This window comes from Salvelinus namaycush, chromosome 1 (genome assembly GCF_016432855.1).
Source record: "Salvelinus namaycush isolate Seneca chromosome 1, SaNama_1.0, whole genome shotgun sequence".
Lineage (NCBI taxonomy): Eukaryota > Metazoa > Chordata > Actinopteri > Salmoniformes > Salmonidae > Salvelinus > Salvelinus namaycush.
Window position 1 is genome coordinate 17552225 of NC_052307.1, and position 24481 is coordinate 17576705.

Sequence of the window (24481 nt, forward strand, 5' to 3'; positions counted from 1 at the left end):
GGTGTAACCTGTGGGGAATAACACTGTGTGTGTGGTGTCTAGTTGTACTGGTGTAACCTGTGGGGAATAACACTGTGTGTGTGGTGTCTAGTTGTACTGGTGTAACCTATGGGGAATAACACTGTGTGTGTGGTGTCTAGTTGTACTGGTGTAACCTATGGGGAATAATACTGTGTGTCTGGTGTCTAGTTGTACTGGTGTAACCTGTGGAGAATAACACTGTGTGTGTGGTGTCTAGTTGTACTGGTGTAACCTGTGGGGAATAACACTGTGTGTGTGGTGTTTAGTTGTACTGGTGTAACCTGTGGGGAATAATACTGTGTGTGTGGTGTCTAGTTGTACTGGTGTAACCTGTGGAGAATAACACTGTGTGTGTGGTGTCTAGTTGTACTGGTATAACCTGTGGGGAATAACACTGTGTGTGTGGTGTCTAGTTGTACTGGTGTAACCTGTGGGGAATAACACTGTGTGTGTGGTGTCTAGTTGTACTGGTGTAACCTGTGGGGAATAACACTGTGTGTGTGGTGTCTAGTTGTACTGGTGTAACCTGTGGGGAATAATACTGTGTGTGTGGTGTCTAGTTGTACTGGTGTAACCTGTGGGGAATAACACTGTGTGTGTGGTGTCTAGTTGTACTGGTGTAACCTGTGGGGAATAACACTGTGTGTGTGGTGTCTAGTTGTACTGGTGTAACCTGTGGAGAATAACACTGTGTGTGTGGTGTCTAGTTGTACTGGTGTAACCTGTGGGGAATAATACTGTGTGTCTGGTGTCTAGTTGTACTGGTGTAACCTGTGGGGAATAACACTGTGTGTGTGGTGTCTAGTTGTACTGGTGTAACCTGTGGGGAATAATACTGTGTGTCTGGTGTCTAGTTGTACTGGTGTAACCTGTGGGGAATAACACTGTGTGTGTGTGGTGTCTAGTTGTACTGGTGTAACCTGTGGGGAATAATACTGTGTGTCTGGTGTCTAGTTGTACTGGTGTAACCTGTGGAGAATAACACTGTGTGTGTGGTGTCTAGTTGTACTGGTGTAACCTGTGGGGAGTAATACTGTGTGTGTGGTGTCTAGTTGTACTGGTGTAACCTGTGGGGAGAATAACACTGTGTGTGTGGTGTCTAGTTGTACTGGTGTAACCTGTGGGGAATAACACTGTGTGTGTGTGGTGTCTAGTTGTACTGGTGTAACCTGTGGAGAATAACACTGTGTGTGTGTGTGTGTGGTGTCTAGTTGTACTGGTGTAACCTGTGGAGAATAACACTGTGTGTGTGTGTGGTGTCTAGTTGTACTGGTGTAACCTGTGGGGAATAACACTGTGTGTGTGGTGTCTAGTTGTACTGGTGTAACCTGTGGAGAATAACACTGTGTGTGTGGTGTCTAGTTGTACTGGTGTAACCTGTGGGGAATAATACTGTGTGTCTGGTGTCTAGTTGTACTGGTGTAACCTGTGGGGAATAACACTGTGTGTGTGGTGTCTAGTTGTACTGGTGTAACCTGTGGGGAATAATACTGTGTGTCTGGTGTCTAGTTGTACTGGTGTAACCTGTGGGGAATAACACTGTGTGTGTGTGTGGTGTCTAGTTGTACTGGTGTAACCTGTGGGGAATAATACTGTGTGTCTGGTGTCTAGTTGTACTGGTGTAACCTGTGGAGAATAACACTGTGTGTGTGGTGTCTAGATGTACTGGTGTAACCTGTGGGGAGTAATACTGTGTGTGTGGTGTCTAGTTGTACTGGTGTAACCTGTGGAGAATAACACTGTGTGTGTGGTGTCTAGTTGTACTGGTGTAACCTGTGGGGAATAATACTGTGTGTGTGGTGTCTAGTTGTACTGGTGTAACCTGTGGAGAATAACACTGTGTGTGTGGTGTCTAGTTGTACTGGTATAACCTGTGGGGAATAACACTGTGTGTGTGGTGTCTAGTTGTACTGGTGTAACCTGTGGGGAATAATACTGTGTGTGTGTGTGGTGTCTAGTTGTACTGGTGTAACCTGTGGGGAATAACACTGTGTGTGTGGTGTCTAGTTGTACTGGTGTAACCTGTGGGGAATAATACTGTGTGTGTGGTGTCTAGTTGTACTGGTGTAACCTGTGGGGAGTAATACTGTGTGTGTGGTGTCTAGTTGTACTGGTGTAACCTGTGGGGAGTAATACTGTGTGTGTTTGCAGTAGTGTAGTGGTTAACCTGTGATTCTGTGGTGTGTTGCGGGTGGCTCTGTGTGGGTGTGTGTTGCATGCAGCCACGACCCCGGTGTGGGAGAGGCCGTCAGGGCTCAGTGCAGCAATCTCGCTCTCCGAACAGATTCCATCTCACCAGTCACCACTGTGACCACAGACACTACTCGCTGTTCTCCCATGAGCACCGGGGCATCCTACTGGGAACCAGTCACATGACGTCCCTGTCGAAATGTAAATCACTGCACTGATAGTATTGACATATATGGTAGGACTGGTATTATCGCTATTGCTAATGCCATCCCTTTTGTTCTTAGCTAAACTCCTACCACAGTAATGACCTCAACTGATACAAGCAGTCATCAACTTTCTTCTACAGATCCCCCCCATGGTTTTAAGTGTATTTGTCACTGTTATACCAAACACACACACACACACACACACACACACACACACACACACACACACACACACACACACACACACACACACACACACACACACACACACACACACACACACACACACACACACACACACACACACACAAACAATTATTGAATCACTGCTTATTGAATCTGTCTGTACCAGTCTGAACTTGTGAAGGCTGCTGCTAAGGGGATCCATCTTTTGCATTAGCATGACATTTTTTTCTCATGGTTTTAATTATTGGGTACTAAGAGGTGTTTGCAGCTTTGTTTCAGCTTGTCCCTTTGGACAAGATGTTGTTGTGGTTATGGGGTCCTTTCACTAGGGAGGCGCTAGAGTAACCCAGACAAAAAAAACTGTCTGTCTTGAGCTTTCGCTAGCAAACTTGTATCGACTGGGTCCAGCCCTCTAGCGAATTTGCAACATTATCGAACTGGGTCCAGCCTGCGAGCGAACTTGCAACATTATCGACTGGATCCAGCCCTCTAGCGAATTTGCAACATTATCGAACTGGGTCCAGCCTGCTAGCGAACTTGCAACATTATCGACTGGATCCAGCCCTCTAGCGAATTTGCAACATTATCGAACTGGGTCCAGCCTGCGAGCGAACTTGCAACATTATCGACTGGATCCAGCCCTCTAGCGAATTTGCAACATTATCGAACTGGGTCCAGCCTGCTAGCGAACTTGCAACATTATCGACTGGGTCCAGCCTGCTAGCGAACTTGCAACATTATCGACTGGGTCCAGCCTGCTAGCGAACTTGCAACATTATCGACTGGGTCCAGCCTGCTAGCGAACTTGCAACATTATCGACTGGGTCCAGCCTGCTAGCGAACTTGCAACATTATCGACTGGGTCCAGCCTGCTAGCGAACTTGCAACATTATCGACTGGGTCCAGCCTGCTAGCGAACTTGCAACATTATCGACTGGGTCCAGCCTGCTAACGAACTTGCAACATTATCGACTGGGTCCAGCCTGCTAGCGAACTTGCAACATTATCGACTGGGTCCAGCCTGCTAGTGAACTTGCAACATTGTTTCAACTGGACCCTCACAGTTTCCATCGCCGATGAGTTCAGGACAGACACAGCTCTATTTGGGTCCTGTATGTCAGCCCCTTTTCAGGGGTCCCGACTTTTCTTTTTAGATAAAAGGTCAATTTTTCAGCAAGACGCATCAATTAATTCAGGCTATAAGAGTGTAGGCCTAATAACAATCGCAGAATGACATCACACTTTTTGGTGTTTTGTAACAGGTGTGTCTTTCCCTTCATCAAATGGCAGGTGCACAGTGCACTGTTTGGATTATTGGACCAACATGTGCTGGTAGCATACTTTTTAAAGTGATTTGTTTGACAATCAGATGAAAACATCTTGACTGGTTGTGTTCATGCCACATTTAAAGGTAATCCATGTTGCCTGTTAAAGCACATGTCTATTAGGCCCATCATTTTTTTTGTGCAGGTGCAAGAGTACGCACAAATGTGCGGGAATGTGTTGAAACAAAAATAGACCCCTGAATGTCACGGTATAATTTGCACTTTACATACACACACACACACACACACACACACACACACACACACACACACACACACACACACACACACACACACACACACACACACACACACACACACACACACACACACTGGAGAGAGTCAGTGGAATGGGCAGAGAGAAAGAGAGGGAGGAGAAAGGGGTGGGGATGGAGAAGAGGGACACTACAGAGAATGAAATGGAGCAGAAGAAACATAGGTCTTTAGAGTATGGACATTTTTACTCAATATTTTTAAGTGGGGGTTTGCCTGCTTTAGCATTCTGATGGTTTTATCAACATGGATGATGATGACATATGCATTCAGTATAACAATTATACTGATTTGAATGCCATATCAGTTACATTTCTCCATATTCATCTCCATTCCAAATGAAGGGGGCTATATCTGTGACACTCACTCCTCTCGTTGCATCTTTCTTACGCGCCATACCTCTCTCCATCTCTCCCCTCTTTCTCTCACTCGCTCGCTCTCTTCTCCTCTCACATCTCCTGTCCTCTCTCTCCTCTTTTCACCTTGTGCTCAGGCTCTCTCATTCTCTAATTTATTTATATTTTCTCTCTTTCAATCTGCCTCATCCATTCTCTTTCCTTCTCCCTTTCCCCCTCTTTCTCTCTCTCTTTCTCTCTCTCTCTCTCTCATCCTCTCTCTCTCGTCCTCTCTCTCTCTCTCTTTCTCGTCTTGGAGACAGTGCTGTGCTGCTCCCTGTCACTCTGCTCAGTTTACGGGCTCTGCTCTGCTCTGCTGTGCTGTGCTGCTCTCCTCTCCTTTCCTCCTCTCCTTTTTGCTGCTCTCTTCTCTCCTCTTTCTACATATCCTTTTCTTTGTTTTTTACTCTGTTCTGGAACGTATGCTCCGGGTGGACTGGCAGACTGGGATACTGGGATACCGCAGGTGGAGAGAGGGCTGGATGCTCCAGGCGTTCAGAACTCGGCCATCGGAACCTGTGGATCTGTGGGGAGGGGAGGGAGGGGTGGGGGAGAGGGAGAGTGGAAGGAGGGCACCCAGGTGAAGGAAGGGCTGAGCTGCCGGGGGACCAAGACGAAGGTGGTGGTCTGGTGTTAGGGGTCATGCTCTGCCGGGATCTGAGTTGTTCTATTTGGCCGGAGACTCTGCTGCTTTGCCCCCTCCAAAGGGCTCTTTTCTTGGAAAAGCCGGGCGGGAGGAGCGGGAACCATGAACCAGCAGCTGGATGCTCCGCGGCCAATCAACTGGACCATTAGGAAACTGTGCGCTGCAGCCTTCCTACCATCTGTACGCCTGCTCAAGGTATGGATACCAGAGTGGTCTGGGCTGGGGAGGGGGAGAGAGGGAGGTGGAGGAAAGGTGTAGTAGGAGAGAGGGAGGTGGAGGAGATATGGGACAGTGAATGGAGAGAGGATAAGGAGCAGAGGAAGAAGAGGGGGAGGTTGATATTGACTTAAGGTGGGTAGTTAGGATTTTGTTTCTTCCATTCGGTATACAGGTAACTGCTGAAGCCACACGGAAATGTCCTGGTCACAGATCTGTTTGTGCTGTCTTACCAATTCCTATTTGGTCATTGACAAGATGGCCCAAACAGATCTGGGACCAAGCTGACACAGGATGGGGTTGTGAGGAAGAAAGGCCAGCAGAGGATTATACTGTGACTGTTTGGTGAAGATATCTGAGCAGTTAGGTTCAGATGGTATTATAGCCAATCCACACCTTCCTGTTTTCTGTCTGACAAGTGTTTTATTCTGGATGTGACTTCCCTGAGGTTATCCTTGTTGGGTGCAAGAGACCATACTGTAACCAGCCTTCTCTGGCATTGGGCTGTGTGCGTGCACTGAATGTGCACATGCGTGTGTCCACTGTATGAGGGGCAGTGAGAAAATGTACGAGGAAATGTATTGGTTGTCACAGGATATTTATAGACCTTGTTATAAGCTGGTTTTATTCATTGTCTGGTGTAAACATATTAAAGGTTGTTAATAACCAGGCATTTGATACACAACATATTACAGGATGTTAATAACCAGGCATTTGATACACAACATATTACAGGATGTTAATAACCAGGCGATGTTAATAACCAGGCATCGTGTCTGGGTTCTCCCCAGTCTTCTTTTAATCACGCAACATCAAAGTCTTAAACCAAGTGTCTCTATGACGTTAAACCAGTCAAGATGAATGTGTGTGTGTGTGTGTGTGTGTGTGTGTGTGTGTGTGTGTGTGTGTGTGTGTGTGTGTGTGTGTGTGTGTGTGTGTGTGTGTGTGTGTGTGTGTGTGTGTGTGTTAAGCATTTGCATGTGTATGGCTCAAATAGATGATATTGTAATCACTGATGGTTTCTGTGTGCATCAGTGTAAGGCATTGACAGAGAGATAGGGGAAGTGTGAGTGCGTGTTGATGTGAGAGGTTTTCTAATCACTGATGGGGCTAGATAGTGTGTCTGAGCCATCTCAGGAGATGTCACAATGGCAGTGTAAGTTCATCTTAATAGGCCAGTTAATACACGTTCTGTATGCATCTGGTTCTGTGTGGGTGTCCCCATATGAGGCGCTTTGATGCTACAGCCAAACTCTTGGACCTCATATCTCTCCCCCACACAAGCACCTTCACCTTCTTTCAACATATTTTAGAACAAATAGGGAATCATTTAAGACATTTGCAAGGGTGCCATTATAATTGGCCACAATGTCTATTCAGAAATCAGTGCTGTTGGACTTTTCAGTGCTGAGAGATGGAGGTGGTCACTGCTGTTATGTTGTCCATGGAGGTTCTTTCTCAGTGGTTGTAGATGGCTTTTGGCATTCACTGCTTGACACTCTTTGCTCATGATGAAACAATGGTTAGAGGTTGTGATTAGAAATATTGGTTGTGCTTATTTGGAAGTCATTCACTAGAATACAGCTCTTCTGTATACTAGTGCTTAATGTAGATAAATCATTTGTAACTTCACATTCCCTCAGATTCCAATAGTCCCATCATGTCACAGCCAGTCACACCTCTAAATGTCACACTCACAATCCAACTTGCTGACATACCATGGCCAAGTGTTGATTGGTCGGCACAGTTAATCAAAAAGCCATTACCACTCTCACCATGTGTTGCTACGGTAACAGCCCACCATGTGCCCTTTCACAGCCTGGGAGAGTAGCAGAGTGGATGATGTGGATTAGGTAGGTGACACACAGATACAAACCGATCGATTAAGATTGATCATCTGGGGGACGTCAGGGGTTTTAACCTCACGGTGATGCTACTGGATCAACTGTAGGTCACCTGATCCTTTTAAAGGACAGCAGGTTACTTGGTGTGACAGATTAAATTCCCTGGTGTTTGATTGGTGCTGTTATTGACCAATCATGGTACGTCTTCTAACCCAATTGTTCTCTTTGTCAGCACCCTTGCCTACATGGATTTACAGATCATTCAGAATAAGGATGAATGTCTGCCAGGGTGGATGTGAACAGTGAAAATAAAGCGTTGGACACTCATGGAGCCAGCATGCAATGATAATTCAATGAGTCTGTGCCATGATTCATTCCCGAGACATACTGGCAATGAATCAAGTTCTCTGGCAGGTGTTTTCAACAAGTAATTAAATCCCACATTATAACAGAGTTTCTTCTCGACCTTTCAAATGACAAGCAATTGGTCAAGTGTCGGACCCCAAGATAATAATGTCTCCATTATGGAGGGAAATAAGTGTTTGCTGAATTGGTGACTGAAATGATATAGCCTAGAGAGGAAACACCCACTAATGTAAGCTGCTGGACAGCCCTCTCTCTCTCTCTCTCTCTCTCTCTCTCTCTCTCTCTCTCTCTCTCTCTCTCTCTCTCTCTCTCTCTCTCTCTCTCTCTCTCTCTCTCTCTCTCTCTCTCTCTCTCTCTCTCTCTCTCTCTCTCTCTCTCGAGCAATCACACTATTTTTAATTCACGCTTTTTGGCGTATTCTTTGGCTTATCGTTACAGATGACTTTTTGTTAAAAGTAAAAGGTGTGACATACAAAAAGACAATTGCCCTGAAACTGAATACCTGTCCCCTTCAATCTGCTGTTGCTATTATATTCTTCCTCTTTCTATATTTCAGATTTCAGCGCTTTCCTCTCCTCTTTGTATCCCTTCTTACTCTGTCCCTCTTCTGGGAGAGGTTTTTTCTTGGCACCTTTCTCATCCTCTCTGTTTCCTCTCCCTCTGTAGGAGAGAGACTCAGATAGTGAGTGTGTTATTCATTACTGAATTGTCTTCATACCCCCTGGAGTTGCACAAGAAGTGTGAAATGCTCTCCTTTTATTCACTCACTGTCTCCCACTGTCCCCCTTCTCTCTTCTCTCTCTCTCTCTCTCTCTCTCTCTCTCTCTCTCTCTCTCTCTCTCTCTCTGTCTCTCTCTCTCTCTCTCTCTCTCTCTCTCTCTCTCTCTCTCTCTCTCTCTCTCTCTCTCTCTCTCTCTCTCTCTCTCTCTCTCTCTCTCTCATCATGCTCCATGTATATGAAGCCTTCCAATGCCAATTGTAATGCTCCATCTTATGCAAAGTGCATGGAAGGGAGCGACCGCCAAAGAATACATTTGAATATCACAGTAGCAGTTATGTAGCTATAGCTCCTAGGGTGAGAAAATGGAACTGCAGAATAGTCTTATACAACAACTCCGGTGTCTGTTTATCATTCTCATGTGCTATTTTTACACTGTTCATATACAAATGTACTTATATACTCAGTGTTATCTATAGGTGGCGCTCTTACTGAGTTGGTATTTGGAGTGGATAGCTTCTACAGTTTAAGTTAACCTTAGACAGACTGATCAGTTCAGGGGAGAAGGGTGTCCACTAAAAACGTCAAAAACAAACATTCTCCAAATGTTCTTGTAACCATTATGGCATGTACTTCTACTAATGTTTATCATATAATATTACAACGGGACATTTTTTTTAATATTCATGGGATCTTGTCAAGCTAGTTGGAAACCAAATTGGGACCCCATTGGAACGTTACCTAAAGTTGTAGGAACGTTCACTGTTTGTTGTGATTGTTTAATTTTTCAAAATTGCTGTCTCATTTATGTTGGATAACGTACAGTGCCTTCAGAAAGTATTCAGACCCCTTGACTTTTTCCACATTTTGTTACATTACAGCCTTATTCTAAAATGGATTAAAACAATTAAATCCTCAGCAATCTACACACAATACCCCATAATGACAAAGCAAAAACAGGTTTTTAGAAATTTTTGCAAATGTATTAAATCTAAAAAACAGAAAACCTTATTTACTTAAGTATTCAGACCCTTTGCTATAAGACTCGAATTTCAGCTCAGGTGCATCCTGTATCCATTGATCATCCTTGAGATGTTTCTACAACTTGATTGGAGTCCACCTGTGGTAAATTCTGTCTATATAAGGTCCCACAGTTGACAGTGCATGTCAGAGCAAAAATCAATTCATGAGGTTGAAGGAATTGTCCGTAGAGCTCCGAGACAGGATTGTGTCGAGGGACAGATCTGGGGAAGGGTACCAAAATATTTCTGCAGCATTGAAGGTCCTCAAGAACACAGTGAACTCCATCATTCTTAAATGGAAGAAGTTTGGAACCACCAAAACTCTTCCTAGAGCTGGCTGCCTGGCCAAACTGAGCAATTGGGGGAGAAGGGCCTTGGTCAGGGAGGTGATCAAGAACCCGATGGTCAGTCTGACAGAGCTCCAGAGTTCCTCTGTGGAGATGGGAGAACCTTCCAGAAGGACAACCATCTCTACAGCACTCCACCAATCTAGCTTTTATGGTAGATTGGCCAGACGGAAGCCACTCCTCAGTAAAAGGAACATGACAGCCCACTTGCCAAAAGGCTCCTAAAGGACTCTCAGACCATGAGAAACAAGATTCTCTGGTCTGATGAAACAAAGATTGAACTCTTTGGCCTGAATGCCAAGCGTCACATCTGGAGGAAACCTGACACCATCCCTATGGTGAAGCATGGTGGTGGCAGCATCATGCTGTGGGGATGTTTTTCAGCGGTAGGGACTGGGAGACTAGTCAGGATCAAGGCAAAGATGAATGGAGTAAAGTACAAAGGGATCATTGATGAAAACCTGCTCCAGAGCGCTCAGGACCTCAGACTGTGGTGAAGGTTCACCTTCCAACAGGAGAATGACACGAAGCACACAGCCAAGACAACACAGGAGTGGCTTCGGGACAAGTCTCTGAATGTCCTTGAGTGGGCCAGCCAGAGCCGGGACTTGAACCCGATCGAATATCTCTGGAGAGATCTGAAAATAGCTTTGCAGCAATGTTCCCCATCCAACCTGACAGAGCTTGGGAGGATCTGCAGAGAAGAATGGGAGAAACTCCCCAAATACAGGTGTGCCAAGCTTGTAGCATCAAACCCAAGAAGACTCGATGCTGTAATCGCTGCCAAAGGTGCTTCAACAAAGTACTGAGTAAAGGGTCTGAATACTTATGCAAATGTGATATTTCCATTTAACAAAAATGTCTAAAAACCTTTGTCATTATGGGGTATTGTGTGTAGGTTGATGGAAAAAGAAACAACACTTTCTGAATGCACTGTCGTTAAAAATAGAAAAATGACTTTGATATGTGTGTTAGGCCTTTTCGCTCTAGGCTTATCAGTAATCTGTATACTGCATACATCAGGGTTAAATCAAATAAATGAATAGGTTGGGCTGAAGCCTCTCCTGCAGATTTCTTGACTGCTGCACAGAACAAATGTTATACTTCATTACCAACCCAGATTAATAATTTAGCTTGTGAGAGGGATTGTTTCAATTCTAGTGGCTTTTGGAAAACTAGTGATTATCACATTCAATTAGCCATGTTACGTGATACTGACACGAGTCACAATGCACGTTATGTTCTCTCTGTTTGTGGTCTGAGAACACTCACAACAGTGTCATTTCTGAGGCAGAGCCATCTATTTTTAAAATGCTTTGAGTGAAGGATGCTTTACTGCACTATGTGTGGTGCTCACATTCAACAATGCACATGTTTTCTGTTTTGGATGGAGGTTTAATTAACCACATTATATCTCGCTATATCAGTCTTTCTCCTCGTCTCATTGGAGTAGCCTATTCCTTCATCTATTTCACTCACTCCCTGTCTTGCTTTCCTCTACACGTGCATGTTCTTATAACCTAAATAAGTAAGTGCAAATGAGAAATGGTATTTGAAAGTCAGTGAAGTGAGTCCTACAGGTGTGAACGTAGCTAGGGTATGTGAAGAGTGTTGTACAGAGGACATGTAATCATGGAAACCCTGAGGGAACGCCTCTGTCACCACTTCCGCCGAAGTCGGTCCCTCTCCTTGTTCGCGGCGTTCGGCGGTCGACGTCACCGGTCTTTTAGCCATCGCCGATCCACTTTTCATTTTCCATTTGTTTTGTCTTTGTTTTCTACACACCTGGTTTCTATTCACCAATTACGTGTTCATTATTTAACCCTCTGTTTCCCACATGTTAGTGTGCGTGTTTATTGATTGTTCATGTCGGTTCTTGACGGCTGGTTATTGTTTGCCGGGTTATGTATTTACGCACGTTATTTTCGAGTGACCGGTATTTCTCCGCACCTTGAGTATTGTCTGTATACTGGTGCTGTCGTGGAATTAAATACCATGTACACTCAACTCTGCTCTCCTGCGCCTGATTCACTGCACCAGTTACCCACCGCCTGACAGTCTCTAACTTTCGTGCACTTTGGTGTGTAAACACACTTCAGCCTACTCCAGGAGCCTTGGAAAGCTTTCACCTTTATGTCTAAATTAATCAAACGCTACTAGCATGAAATTACAATTAAGACATTATTTCACTAACTAGGCAAGCGAAGAACACAAGCTCGCAATTAAGACCTATTTCCCGTTGGCATGGCTCCCACTCGGCATCTGAAATGAAAGGGCCCGTTCTCAGACAGTATTTGCTTTCAGATTTGAAACGCTTTCTGAGAAAACAAAGTAATAGTTGGAAATAAACCGTCTGAATAAGATGTCTTGCCACTTAAATATGGGCCTACTGTAGCTGTGTTTGTCTCTATTTCCAGTGCTGTATATCAACTGTCTATCATGCTTCGAAAACTTCCAAAACAGAAGCACGGTAAATATGCTTGCTATTGGGGCACTGAGGAGGGGACTGGGTCCGATGCTTGGTGAACCATAATAACCCCAACGTGCACATGTTCAAATCCCACTCCTGTGCTCCTAGAAGAAAGTCCTTTTCAAACCCTGGCCCACGCTCCCTCTACACTCTAAGAAAAAAGGCTTCCAAAAGGGTTATTTGGCTGTCCCCATAGGAGAACCCTTTTTGGTTCTAGGTAGAACCCTTTTTTGGTTCCTTGTAAAACCCTCTGTAGAAAGGGTTCTACGTGGAACCAAAAAGGGTTCTTCCAATGGTTATCCTATGGGGACAGTCAAATAACCTTTTTAGGTTCTAGATAGCAATTCGTTTTTCTAAAAGTGTACCAATCCATCCCCACTCCAACCCCTAGCCCATTATCCATGACATCAGCAAATGTATGTCTCTCTGTTTGGACCTTTGACCCTCAGCACTGTCTCTCTGTGTGGACCTTTGACCCCCAGGACTGTCTCTCTGTGTGGACCTTTGACCCCCAGGACTGTCTCTCTGCGTGGACCTTTGAGCCCCTGAACTTTGTCTCTGCTGCCGTCAGTCAGCGGGTGGGAAGTTATGGGTCTTTCTTGGGATGGAAGACTATTTGATTATGTATAAGGAGGAAGTCATGTATCTGCCGCCAGAGCGGTGCTTTATGGAGTCTCAGTAGACAGTTCAACATGTAGTACGGTACCCTGCAGGGCAGTTAGAATAAAATGTACATGTGTTTGTTCTCGAATGTGTGTGTGTATTTGTGTTGTGTGTGGGTGTGTGTGTGGTGCCTGCGTGCATGTTGTACATACATGCGTGAGTGTGTGTGGCTTGTTTGGCCACTGGTCCGTGGTCCCAGAAGTCATCACCTCTTGTCACGACTCTCTTATGCACCCTCTACACACACAGACAAACACACAGACACACAGACACAGACACACACAAAGACACACACACACACACACACACACACACACACACACACACACACACACACACACACACACACACACACACACACACACACACACACACACACACACCCTGTCCCCCTGTATTTCAACATGAGGTGAGCTGGCTGCTTGATGAAAGTAAATCTTGTAGAGGGAAAAGGTTTTGGTTGGGTGCACTGAACATTATTAAATCAGTCTAATCGATTAGTCTAAGTGCTACCTTCTTACTGTGTGCTTAGAATGTGGAATGAGGCACTTTCACCTAGATGTAAGTATGTTGTGGGTGGGTGCCTTTGTGTGTGTGAGTGTGTGCGTGTGCCAGGGTTTCCGTTATGAAAATGTGGCACTAGACATTTGACCGGCAGCATTTTAGTTTGGGGCGGCAGTGGTTTAAAGCGTTGGGCCAGTAACTGAAAGGTTACTGGATCGAATCCCCAAGCTGACAAGGTAAAAATCGGTCGTTTTGCCCCTGAACGATCATAACAACATACAGGAACTCAAGTCCTTCTGTTCACCTGACTTAGAATTCCTCACAATCAAATGTCGACCGCATTATCTACCAAGAGAATTCTCTTCGATTATAATCACAGCCGCATATATTCCCCTCCAAGCAGACACATCGACGGCCCTGAACAAACTTTATTTGACTCTATGTAAACTGGAAACCACATATCCTGAGGCTGCATTCATTGTAGCTGGGGATTTTAACAAGGCCAATCTGAAAACAAGACTCCCTAAATTCTATCAGCATATCGATTGTGCAACCAGGGCTGGTAAAACCCTGGATCATTGTTATTCTAACTTCCGCAACACATATAAGGCCCTCCCCCGCCCTCCTTTCGGAAAAGCTGACCACGACTCCATTTTGTTGCTTCCAGCCTATAGACAGAAACTAAAACAGGAAGCTCTCGCGCTCAGGTCTGTTCAACGCTGGTCCGACCAATCTGATTCCACGCTTCAAGATTGCTTCGATCACGTGGACTGGGATATGTTCCGCATTGCGTCAAACAACAACATTGACGAATACGCTGATTCGGTGAGTGAGTTTATTAGCAAGTGCATCGGCGATGTCGTACCCACAGCAACTATTAAAACATTCCCAAATCAGAAACCGTGGATTGATGGCAGCATTCGCGTGAAACTGAAAGCGCGAACTACTGCTTTTAATCAGGGCAAGGTGACCGGAAACATGACCGAATACAAACAGTGTAGCTATTCCCTCCGCAATGCAATCAAACAAGCTAAGCGTCAGTATAGAGACAAAGTAGAGTCGCAATTCAACGGCTCAGACACAAGAGGTATGTGGCAGGGTCTACAGTCAATCACGGACTACAAAAAGAAAACCAGCCCCGTTGCGGACCAGGATGTCTTGCTCCCAGACAGACTAAACAACTTCTTTGCCCACTTTGAGGACAATACAGTGCCACTGACACGGCCCGCTACCAAAACCTGTGGACTCTGCTTCACTGCAGGCAACGTGAGTAAAACATTTAAACGTGTTAACCCTCGCAAGGCTGCAGGCCCAGACGGCATCCCCAGCCACGTCCTCAGAGCATGCGCAGACCAGCTGGCTGGTGTGTTTACGGACATATTCAACCAATCCTTATCCCAGTCTGCTGTCCCCACATGCTTCAAGAGGGCCACCATTGTTCCTGTTCCCAAGAAAGCTAAGGTAACTGAGCTAAACGACTACCGCCCCGTAGCAATCACTTCCGTCATCATGAAGTGCTTTGAGAGACTAGTCAAGGACCATATCACCTCCACCCTACCTGACACCCTGGACCCACTCCAATTTGCCTACCGCCCCAATAGGTCCCCAGACGACACAATCGCAACCACACTCCACACTGCCCTTACCCATCTGGACAAGAGGAATACCTACCTGAGAATGCTGTTCATCGACTACAGCTCAGCATTTAACACCATAGTACCCTCCAAACTCGTCATCAAGCTCGAGACCCTGGGTCTCGACCCCGCCCTGTGCAACTGGGTACTGAACTTCTTGACGGGCCGACCCCGGGTGGTGAGGGTAGGTAACAACATCTCCACTCCGCTGATCCTCAACACTGGGGCCCCACAAGGGTGCATTCTGAGCCCTCTCCTGTACTCCCTGTTCACCCACGACTGTGTGGCCATGCACGCCTCCAACTCAATCATCAAGTTTGCATACGACACTACAGTGGTAGGTGTAAAAATAACCTCACACTCAACGTCAACAAAACAAAGGAGATGATCGTGGACTTCAGAAAACAGCTGAGGGAGCACCCCCCTATCCACATCGACGGGACAGTAGTGGAGAGGGTAGTACGTTTTAAGTTCCTCGGCGTACACATCACGGACAAACTGAAATGGTCCACCCACACAGACAGCGTGGTGAAGAAGGCGCATCAGCGCCTCTTCAACCTCAGGAGGCTGAAGAAATTCGGCTTGTCACCAAAAGCACTCACAAACTTTTACAGATGCACAATCGAGAGCATCCTGTTGGGCTGTATCACCACCTGGTAGGGCAACTTCTCCGCCCACAACCGTAAGGCTCTCCAGAGGGTGTGAGGACTGCACAATGCATCACCGGGGGCAAATTACCTGCCCTCCAGGACACCTACACCACTCGATGTCACAGGAAGGCCATAAAGATCATCAAGGACAACAACCACCCGAGCCACTGCCTGTTCACCCCGCTATCATCCAGAAGGCGAGGTCAGTACAGGTGCATCAAGGGACCGAGAGACTGAAAAACAGCTTCTATCTCAAGGCCATCAGACTGTTAAACAGCCACCACTAACATTGAGTGGCTGCTGCCAACATACTGACTCGACTTCAGCCACTTTAACAATGTAAAAATGTATGTAAAAATGTATCACTAGCCACTTTAAACAATGCCACTTCATATAATGTTTACATACCCTACATTACCCATCTCATATGTATATACTGTACTCGATACCATCTACTGCATCTTGCCTATGCCGTTCTGTACCATCACTCATTCATATATTTTTATGTACATATTCTTCATTCCTTTACACTTGTGTGTATAAGGTAGTTGTTGTGAAATTGATAGGTTAGATTACTTGTTGGTTATTACTGCATTGTTGGAACTAGAAGCACAAGCATTTCACTACACTCGCATTAACATCTGCTAACCAAGGGTATGTGACAAATAACATTTGATTTGATTTGATTTGAGGCAGTTAACCCACTCTTCCCTGGTAGGCCGTCATTGTAAATAAGAATTCGTTCTTAACTCACTTGCCTAGTTAAATAAAGGTTAAATAAAAAATTTACCAGACATTTGAGAAGTTTACCGGACCCATATGCATTGGGTGTGTAACCAGATGAGAGCGTCCACCCACGGTGCTCAGAATGACAGAAATAACATTTATATTATGGTAAATAATCTTAACAGAACATGCAAGTCGAGGATGCAATGACGTGTTTCCTTACCGCGCACTTTGAAGATGTTAGAATAAGTGTCCACATGTACTTTTACTCAGCCAACAAGATGAGTAAGAAACAGCAAAATCACTATCCTAATCATAGGAGGTGCGTGAGTTTCAGGTTTGGGGAAACACATTTCACCATAAAAATGCACCTTCATAATAAAGCATTCCATGCATCATTACATTTGCAGACTTATGTAGATTTGATATTCATAATTTAGGCTAATAATGTAAATCACTATTTGCAAAAAATACCGTTCAATGCATGGCTGAGCACTTATAGAACAGGCTATAGGCTATATCAGGTAAGTTTATTCTTTCTTTGCACGGGAAAACACATGTAATGCAATTCTACTACACTTTATCTGACTGAAGACATTAGCAGAATATTTTTTATTACTCTGCTGACATTGACAAACAGATCAATAAAAACAACCTTGTCCGTATAATAGGCCTATGAGAAGAGGAGACAAACAGAACATGACGTCCATCTAAACTGGAGGAGGACATGAAAAGGGGAAGCTAATGATCCTCTGTGGCCAAGTCATGCTTTAGTAGCCTATTTTGAATGATTAGATGTATTTCAGTTTAGACAGGAGTAGGCTAATTAGGCTATATAATCTTGCCAATTTAATTCAATTGACTTAGGGAAAGCTTAGCTTCCCCTAGACTTATGGACGCGCCGCCTATGAGTCTATGCCAATCTACTATCCCCCATAGTAGAAAAGTTGACCTATTCTATTGGTCAGCTTGTGGAGAAAGAAATAGGCCAAACAGACTGGGACAGTTGTGGGACAAGTAACTGAAGTTTATTTAGTGCTTTATTCGGGTAGCCGGAAAGTAGAGCATTGCAGTAGTCTAACCTAGAAGTGACAAAAGCATGGATGAATTTTTGGACAGAAAGTTTCTGATTTTTGCAATGTTACGTAGATGGAAAAAAGTTGTCCTTGAAACAGTCTTGACATGTTCGTCAAAAGAGAGATCAGGGTCCAGAGTATAGGGTGTGTGAAACCCTGGTGTGTGCATAGGGTGTGTGAAACCCTGGGGTGTACATAGGATGTGTGTGAAACCCTGGTGTGTACATAGGATGTGTGTGAAACCCTGGTGTGTGCATAGGGTGTGTGTGAAACCCTGGTGTGTGCATAGGGTGTGTGAAACCCTGGGGTGTACATAGGATGGGTGTGAAACCCTGGTGTGTGCATAGGATGTGTGAAACCCTGGTGTGTACATAGGATGTGTGTGAAACCCTGGGGTGTACATAGGATGTGTGAAACCCTGGTGTGTACATAGGATGTGTGTGAAACCCTGGGGTGTACATAGGATGTGTGTGAAACCCTGGTGTGTACATAGGATGTGTGTGAAACCCTGGTGTGTACATAGGATGTGTGGTAAACCCTGGGGTGTACATAGGATGTGTGTGAAACCCTGGTGTGTACATAGGGTGTGTGTGAAACCCTGGTGTGTACATGGGATGTGTGTGAAACCCTAGTGTGTACATAGGATGTGTATGAAACCCTGGTGTGTACATAGGATGTGTGTGAAACCCTGGTGTGTACATGGGATGTGTGTGAAACCCTGGTGTGTACATAGGGTGTGTGTGAAACCCTGGTGTGTACATAGGATGTGTGTGAAACCCTAGTGTGTACATAGGGTGTGTGTGAAACCCTAGTGTGTACATAGGATGTGTATGAAACCCTGGTGTGTACATAGGATGTGTGTGAAACCCTGGTGTGTACATAGGATGTGTGTGAAACCCTAGTGTGTACATAGGATGTGTGTGAAACCCTGGTGTGTACATAGGATGTGGGTGAAACCCTAGTGTGTACATAGGATGTGTGTGAAACCCTGGTGTGTACATAGGATGTGGGTGAAACCCTAGTGTGTACATAGGATGTGTGTGAAACCCTGGTGTGTACATAGGATGTGGGTGAAACCCTAGTGTGTACATAGGATGTGTGTGAAACCCTGGTGTGTACATAGGATGTGGGTGAAACCCTGGTGTGTACACAGGGTGTGTGAAACCCTGGTATGTACACAGGGTGTGTGTGAAACCCTGGTGTGTGCATAGGGTGTGTGTGAAACCCGGGCGTGTACATAGGATGTGTGTGAAACCCTGGTGTGTACATAGGATGTGTGTGAAACCCTGGTGTGTACATAGGATGTGTGTGAAACCCTGGTGTGTATATAGGGTGTGTGTGAAACCCTGGTGTGTACATAGGATGTGTGTGTAACCCTGGTGTGTATATAGGGTGTGTGTGAAACCCTGGTGTGTACATGGGATGTGTGTGAAACCCTGGTGTGTACATAGGATGTGTATGAAACCCTGGTGTGTACATAGGATGTGTGTGAAACCCTGGTGTGTATATAGGGTGTGTGTGAAACCCTGGTGTGTACATAGGATGTGTGTGTAACCCTGGTGTGTACACAGGGTGTGTGAAACCCTGGTATGTACACAGGGTGTGTGTGAAACCCTGGTGTGTGCATAGGGTGTGTGTGAAACCCGGGCGTGTGGATAAGGTGTGTGTGTGTATGAAACCCTGGTGTGTGCATAGGGTGTGTGTGAAACCCGGGCGTGTGGATAAGGTGTGTGTGTGTATGAAACTCTGGTGTGTGCATAGGGTGTGTATGTATGTCTTCTAGGGTGTGTTTATTCTTGAATGTTTAAATGTTGTTTGTGTTTGACATGCATGTTAGTGCATTCATAGCTTTCCAATTGTCCATAGTCAAATCAATTTATCAATACAATTCTGTTTGATGATTTATCTATGTTCATGTGATATATTACACTCAAGGCTGTTAGAATAACGAAGATGTCGAATAGGGGAAGCAAGAGGATAAGTAGAAAACTGTACACATGTCCAATTTACACTTTTAGCTTGTACCAAAGGTTGTTTGCTCTCTCTGGGTTATAAAACACCAAAAGCGAAGTCAAGTTGTATTGTGATTCTAGTCACAGATAAGGGGTTTCGTTAAGTCTAATGAGACAAAGCGAAGTGCTTTTTAAGGAGTATTACCGTTGGGGAATGTCATAATGGGACAAACGTTTAATTTCATCACTCTGGACAGCGTACAGTACAGTAGAAGTATGTACTTAAATCTTTGTGTGGAATGACTCTGAATAGCCTTGGTCCTCTATGACAGGCTGGCCATTAGAAGCCTGATGGAGTCAGTGTTAATAATTGAGGGGTCTTTGGTAAGCTCAGTATGAAACACTTAAGACCGGGACTAGTTCATGTCATGATCTGACTGCTGTAGACTGATTAAAAGGCTGGAAACGAAAAGGGAAACGGTGGCCACGTCTGCTAGCTGGCTCCGCTTCTTGACCCAGTTTAATTAACACTACAGCTCAACTGTGGGGGGGAGAGCTCGACTCGACTCCACGTACAGAGTATCATGCATCTATCATACAGTATCTAGGTGCCAGGAAGGGGTTTTATCTAGGGGCCAGGAAGGGGTCTTATCTAGGGGCCAGGAATGGGTTTTATCTAGGTGCCAGGAATGGGTTTTATCTAGGGGCCAGGAAGGGGTCTTATCTATGTGCCAGGAAGGGGTTTTATCTAGGTGCCAGGAATGGGTTTTATCTAGGGGCCAGGAAGGGGTTTTATCTAGGTGCCAGGAATGGGTTTTATCTAGGGGCCAGGAAGCGGTTTTATCTAGGGGCCAGGACGGGATTTTATCTAGGTGCCAGGAATGGGTTTTATTTAGGGGCCAGGAAGGGGTTTTATCTAGGTGCCAGGAAGGGGTTTTATCTAGGGGCCAGGAAGGGGTTTTATTTAGGGGCCAGGAATGGGTTTTATCTAGGTGCCAGGAATGGGTTTTATCTAGGTGCCAGGAATGGGTTTTATCTAGGGGCCAGGAATGGGTTTTTATCTAGGGGCCAGGAATGGGTTTTATCTAGGTGCCAGGAATGGGTTTTATCTAGGTGCCAGGAATGGGTTTTATCTAGGTGCCAGGAATGGGTTTTATCTAGGGGCCAGGAATGGGTTTTATCTAGGTGCCAGGAATGGGTTTTATCTAGGGGCCAGGAAGCGGTTTTATCTAGGGGCCAGGAAGGGGTCTTATCTAGGGGCCAGGAAGGGGTTTTATCTAGGGGCCAGGAATGGGTTTTATCTAGGTGCCAGGAATGGGTTTTATCTAGGGGCCAGGAATGGGTTTCATCTAGGGGCCAGGAAGTGGTTTTATCTAGGGGCCAGGAAGGGGTCTTATCTAGGGGCCAGGAAGGGGTTTTATCTAGGGGCCAGGAATGGGTTTTATCTAGGTGCCAGGAATGGGTTTTATCTAGGTGCCAGGAATGGGTTTTATCTAGGGGCCAGGAAGCGGTTTTATCTAGGGGCCAGGAAGGGGTTTTATCTAGGGGCCAGGAAGGGGTTTTATCTATGTGCCAGGAATGGGTTTTATCTAGGGGCCAGGAAGCGGTTTTATCTAGGGGCCAGGAAGGGGTTTTATCTAGGGGCCAGGAAGGGGTTTTATCTAGGTGCCAGGAATGGGTTTTATCTAGGGGCCAGGAAGCGGTTTTATCTAGGGGCCAGGAAGGGATTTTATCTAGGTGCCAGGAATGGGTTTTATTTAGGGGCCAGGAAGGGGTTTTATCTAGGTGCCAGGAAGGGGTTTTATCTAGGTGCCAGGAATGGGTTTTATCTAGGTGCCAGGAATGGGTTTTATCTAGGGGCCAGGAAGCGGTTTTATCTAGGGGCCAGGAAGGGGTTTTATCTAGGGGCCAGGAATGGGTTTTATCTAGGTGCCAGGAATGGGTTTTTATCTAGGGGCCAGGAATGGGTTTTATCTAGGGTCAGGAAGCGGTTTTATCTAGGGGCCAGGAAGGGGTCTTATCTAGGGGCCAGGAAGGGGTTTTATCTAGGGGCCAGGAATGGGTTTTATCTAGGTGCCAGGAATGGGTTTTATCTAGGTGCCAGGAATGGGTTTTATCTAGGGGCCAGGAAGCGGTTTTATCTAGGGGCCAGGAAGGGGTTTTATCTAGGTGCCAGGAATGGGTTTTATTTAGGGGCCAGGAAGGGGTTTTATCTAGGTGCCAGGAAGGGGTTTTATCTAGGTGCCAGGAATGGGTTTTATCTAGGTGCCAGGAATGGGTTTTATCTAGGGGCCAGGAAGCGGTTTTATCTAGGGGCCAGGAAGGGGTTTTATCTAGGGGCCAGGAATGGGTTTTATCTAGGTGCCAGGAATGGATTTTTATCTAGGGGCCAGGAATGGGTTTTATCTAGGGTCAGGAAGCGGTTTTATCTAGGGGCCAGGAAGGGGTCTTATCTAGGGGCCAGGAAGGGGTTTTATCTAGGGGCCAGGAATGGGTTTTATCTAGGTGCCAGGAATGGGTTTTATCTAGGTGCCAGGAATGGGTTTTATCTAGGGGCCAGGAAGCGGTTTTATCTAGGGGCCAGGTAGGGGTTTTATCTAGGGGCCAGGAAGGGGTTTTATCTATGTGCCAGGAATGGGTTTTATCTAGGTGCCAGGAATGGGTTTTATCTAGGGGCCAGGAAGCGGTTTTATCTAGGTGCCAGGAAGGGGTTTTATCTAGGTGCCAGGAAGGGGTTTTATCTAGGTGCCAGGAAGGGGTTTTATTTAGGGGCCAGGAAGGGGTTTTATCTATGTGCCAGGAAGGGGTTTTATCTAGGTGCCAGGAATGGGTTTTATCTAGGGGCCAGGAAGGGGTTTTATCTAGGTGCCAGGAATGGGTTTTATCTAGGGGCCAGGAAGCGGTTTTATCTAGGGGCCAGGACGGGATTTTATCTAGGTGCAGGGAATGGGTTTTATTTAGGGGCCAGGAAGGGGTTTTATCTAGGTGCCAGGAAGGGGTTTTATCTAGGGGCCAGGAAGGGGTTTTATCTAGGGGCCAGGAATGGGTTTTATCTAGGGGCCAGGAAGGGGTTTTATCTAGGTGCCAGGAATGGGTGTTATCTAGGTGCCAGGAAGGGGTTTTATTTAGGGGCCAGGAATGGGTTTTATCTAGGGGCCAGGAATGGGTTTTATCTAGGGGCCAGGAAGGGGTTTTATCTAGCTGCCAGGAATGGGTTTTATTTATGTGCCAGGAATGGGTTTTATTTAGGGGCCAGGAATGGGTTTTATCTAGGGGCCAGGAAGGGGTTTTATCTAGGTGCCAGGAATGGGTTTTATCTAGGGGCCAGGAATGGGTTTTATCTAGGGGCCAGGAAGGAGTTTTATCTAGGTGCCAGGAATGGGTTTTATCTAGGTGCCAGGAATGGGTTTTATTTAGGGGTCAGGAAGGGGTTTTATCTAGGTGCCAGGAATGGGTTTTATCTAGGTGCCAGGAAGGGTTTTATCTAGGTGCCAGGAAGGGTTTTATCTAGGTGCCAGGAATGGGTTTTATCTAGGTGCCAGGAAGGGGTTTTATTTGGGGGCCAGGAAGCGGTTTTATTTAGGGGCCAGGAATGGGTTTTATTTAGGGGCCAGGAATGGGTTTTATCTAGGGGCCAGGAAGGGGTTTTATCTAGGTGCCAGGAATGGGTCTTATCTAGGGGCCAGGAATGGGTTTTATCTAGGGGCCAGGAAGGAGTTTTATCTAGGTGCCAGGAATGGGTTTTATCTAGGTGCCAGGAATGGGTTTTATTTAGGGGTCAGGAAGCGGTTTTATCTAGGTGCCAGGAATGGGTTTTATCTAGGTGCCAGGAAGGGTTTTATCTAGGTGCCAGGAGTGGGTTTTATTTAGGGGACAGGAAGGGTTTTATCTAGGGGCCAGGAAGGGGTTTTATTTAGGGGCCAGGAAGCGGTTTTATTTAGGTGCCAGGAAGGGGTTTTATCTAGGGGCCAGGAATGGGTTTTATTTAGGGGCCAGGAAGGGTTTTATCTAGGGGCCAGGGAGGGGTTTTATTTAGGGGCCAGGAAGCGGTTTTATTTAGGTGCCAGGAAGGGGTTTTATCTAGGGGCCAAGAAGGGGTTTTATTTAGGGGCCAGGAAGGGGTTTTATTTAGGGGCCAGGAAGGGGTTTTATCTAGGGGCCAGGAATGGGTTTTATTTAGGGGCCAGGAAGGGGTTTTATCTAGGTGCCAGGAATGGGTTTTATTTAGGGGCCAGGAAGTGTTTTATCTAGGTGCCAGGAAGGAGTTTTATTTAGGGTCCAGGAAGCGGTTTTATTTAGGGGCCAGGAGGGGGTTTTATCTAGGGGCCAGGAAGGGGTTTTATCTAGGGGCCAGGAAGGGGTTTTATCTAGGTGCCAGGAAGGGGTTTTATTTAGGGGCCAGGAAGGGGTTTTATCTAGGTGCCAGGAAGGGTTTTTATTTACGGGCCAGGAGTTTTTTTTATCTAGGGGCCAGGAAGGGGTTTTATCTAGGGGCCAGGAAGGGGTTTTATTTAGGGGCCAGGAGGGGGTTTTATCTAGGGGCCAGGAATGGGTTTTATCTAGGGGCCAGGGAGGGGTTTTATTTAGGGGCCAGGAAGCGGTTTTATTTAGGTGCCAGGAAGGGGTTTTATCTAGGGGCCAAGAAGGGGTTTTATTTAGGGGCCAGGAAGGGTTTTTATTTAGGGGCCAGGAAGGGGTTTTATCTAGGGGCCAGGAATGGGTTTTATTTAGGGGCCAGGAAGGGGTTTTATCTAGGTGCCAGGAATGGGTTTTATTTAGGGTCCAGGAAGCGGTTTTATTTAGGGGCCAGGAGGGGGTTTTATCTAGGAGCCAGGAAGGGGTTTTATCTAGGTGCCAGGAAGGGGTTTTATTTAGGGGCCAGGAAGGGGTTTTATCTAGGTGCCAGGAAGGGTTTTTATTTAGGGGCCAGGAGGGTTTTTTATCTAGGGGCCAGGAAGGGGTTTTATCTAGGGGCCAGGAAGGGGTTTTATTTAGGGGCCAGGAAGGGGTTTTATCTAGGGGCCAGGAAGGGGTTTTATCTAGGGGCCAGG

General features: G+C 45.9%; 1 protein-coding gene across 1 annotated transcript in view; it reads left to right on the forward strand.

Moving 5' to 3' along the window:
- Positions 1–5344: 5344 nt before the first annotated feature.
- LOC120054124 (transient receptor potential cation channel subfamily M member 3-like) overlaps positions 5345–24481 on the forward strand; it is a 175494-nt gene continuing 156357 nt past the window's right edge. Inside the window, exon 1 of the mRNA XM_039001536.1 lies at positions 5345–5437. Within this exon, the coding sequence (XP_038857464.1) occupies positions 5345–5437 (93 nt within the window). The remainder of the gene's footprint in view (positions 5438–24481) is intronic.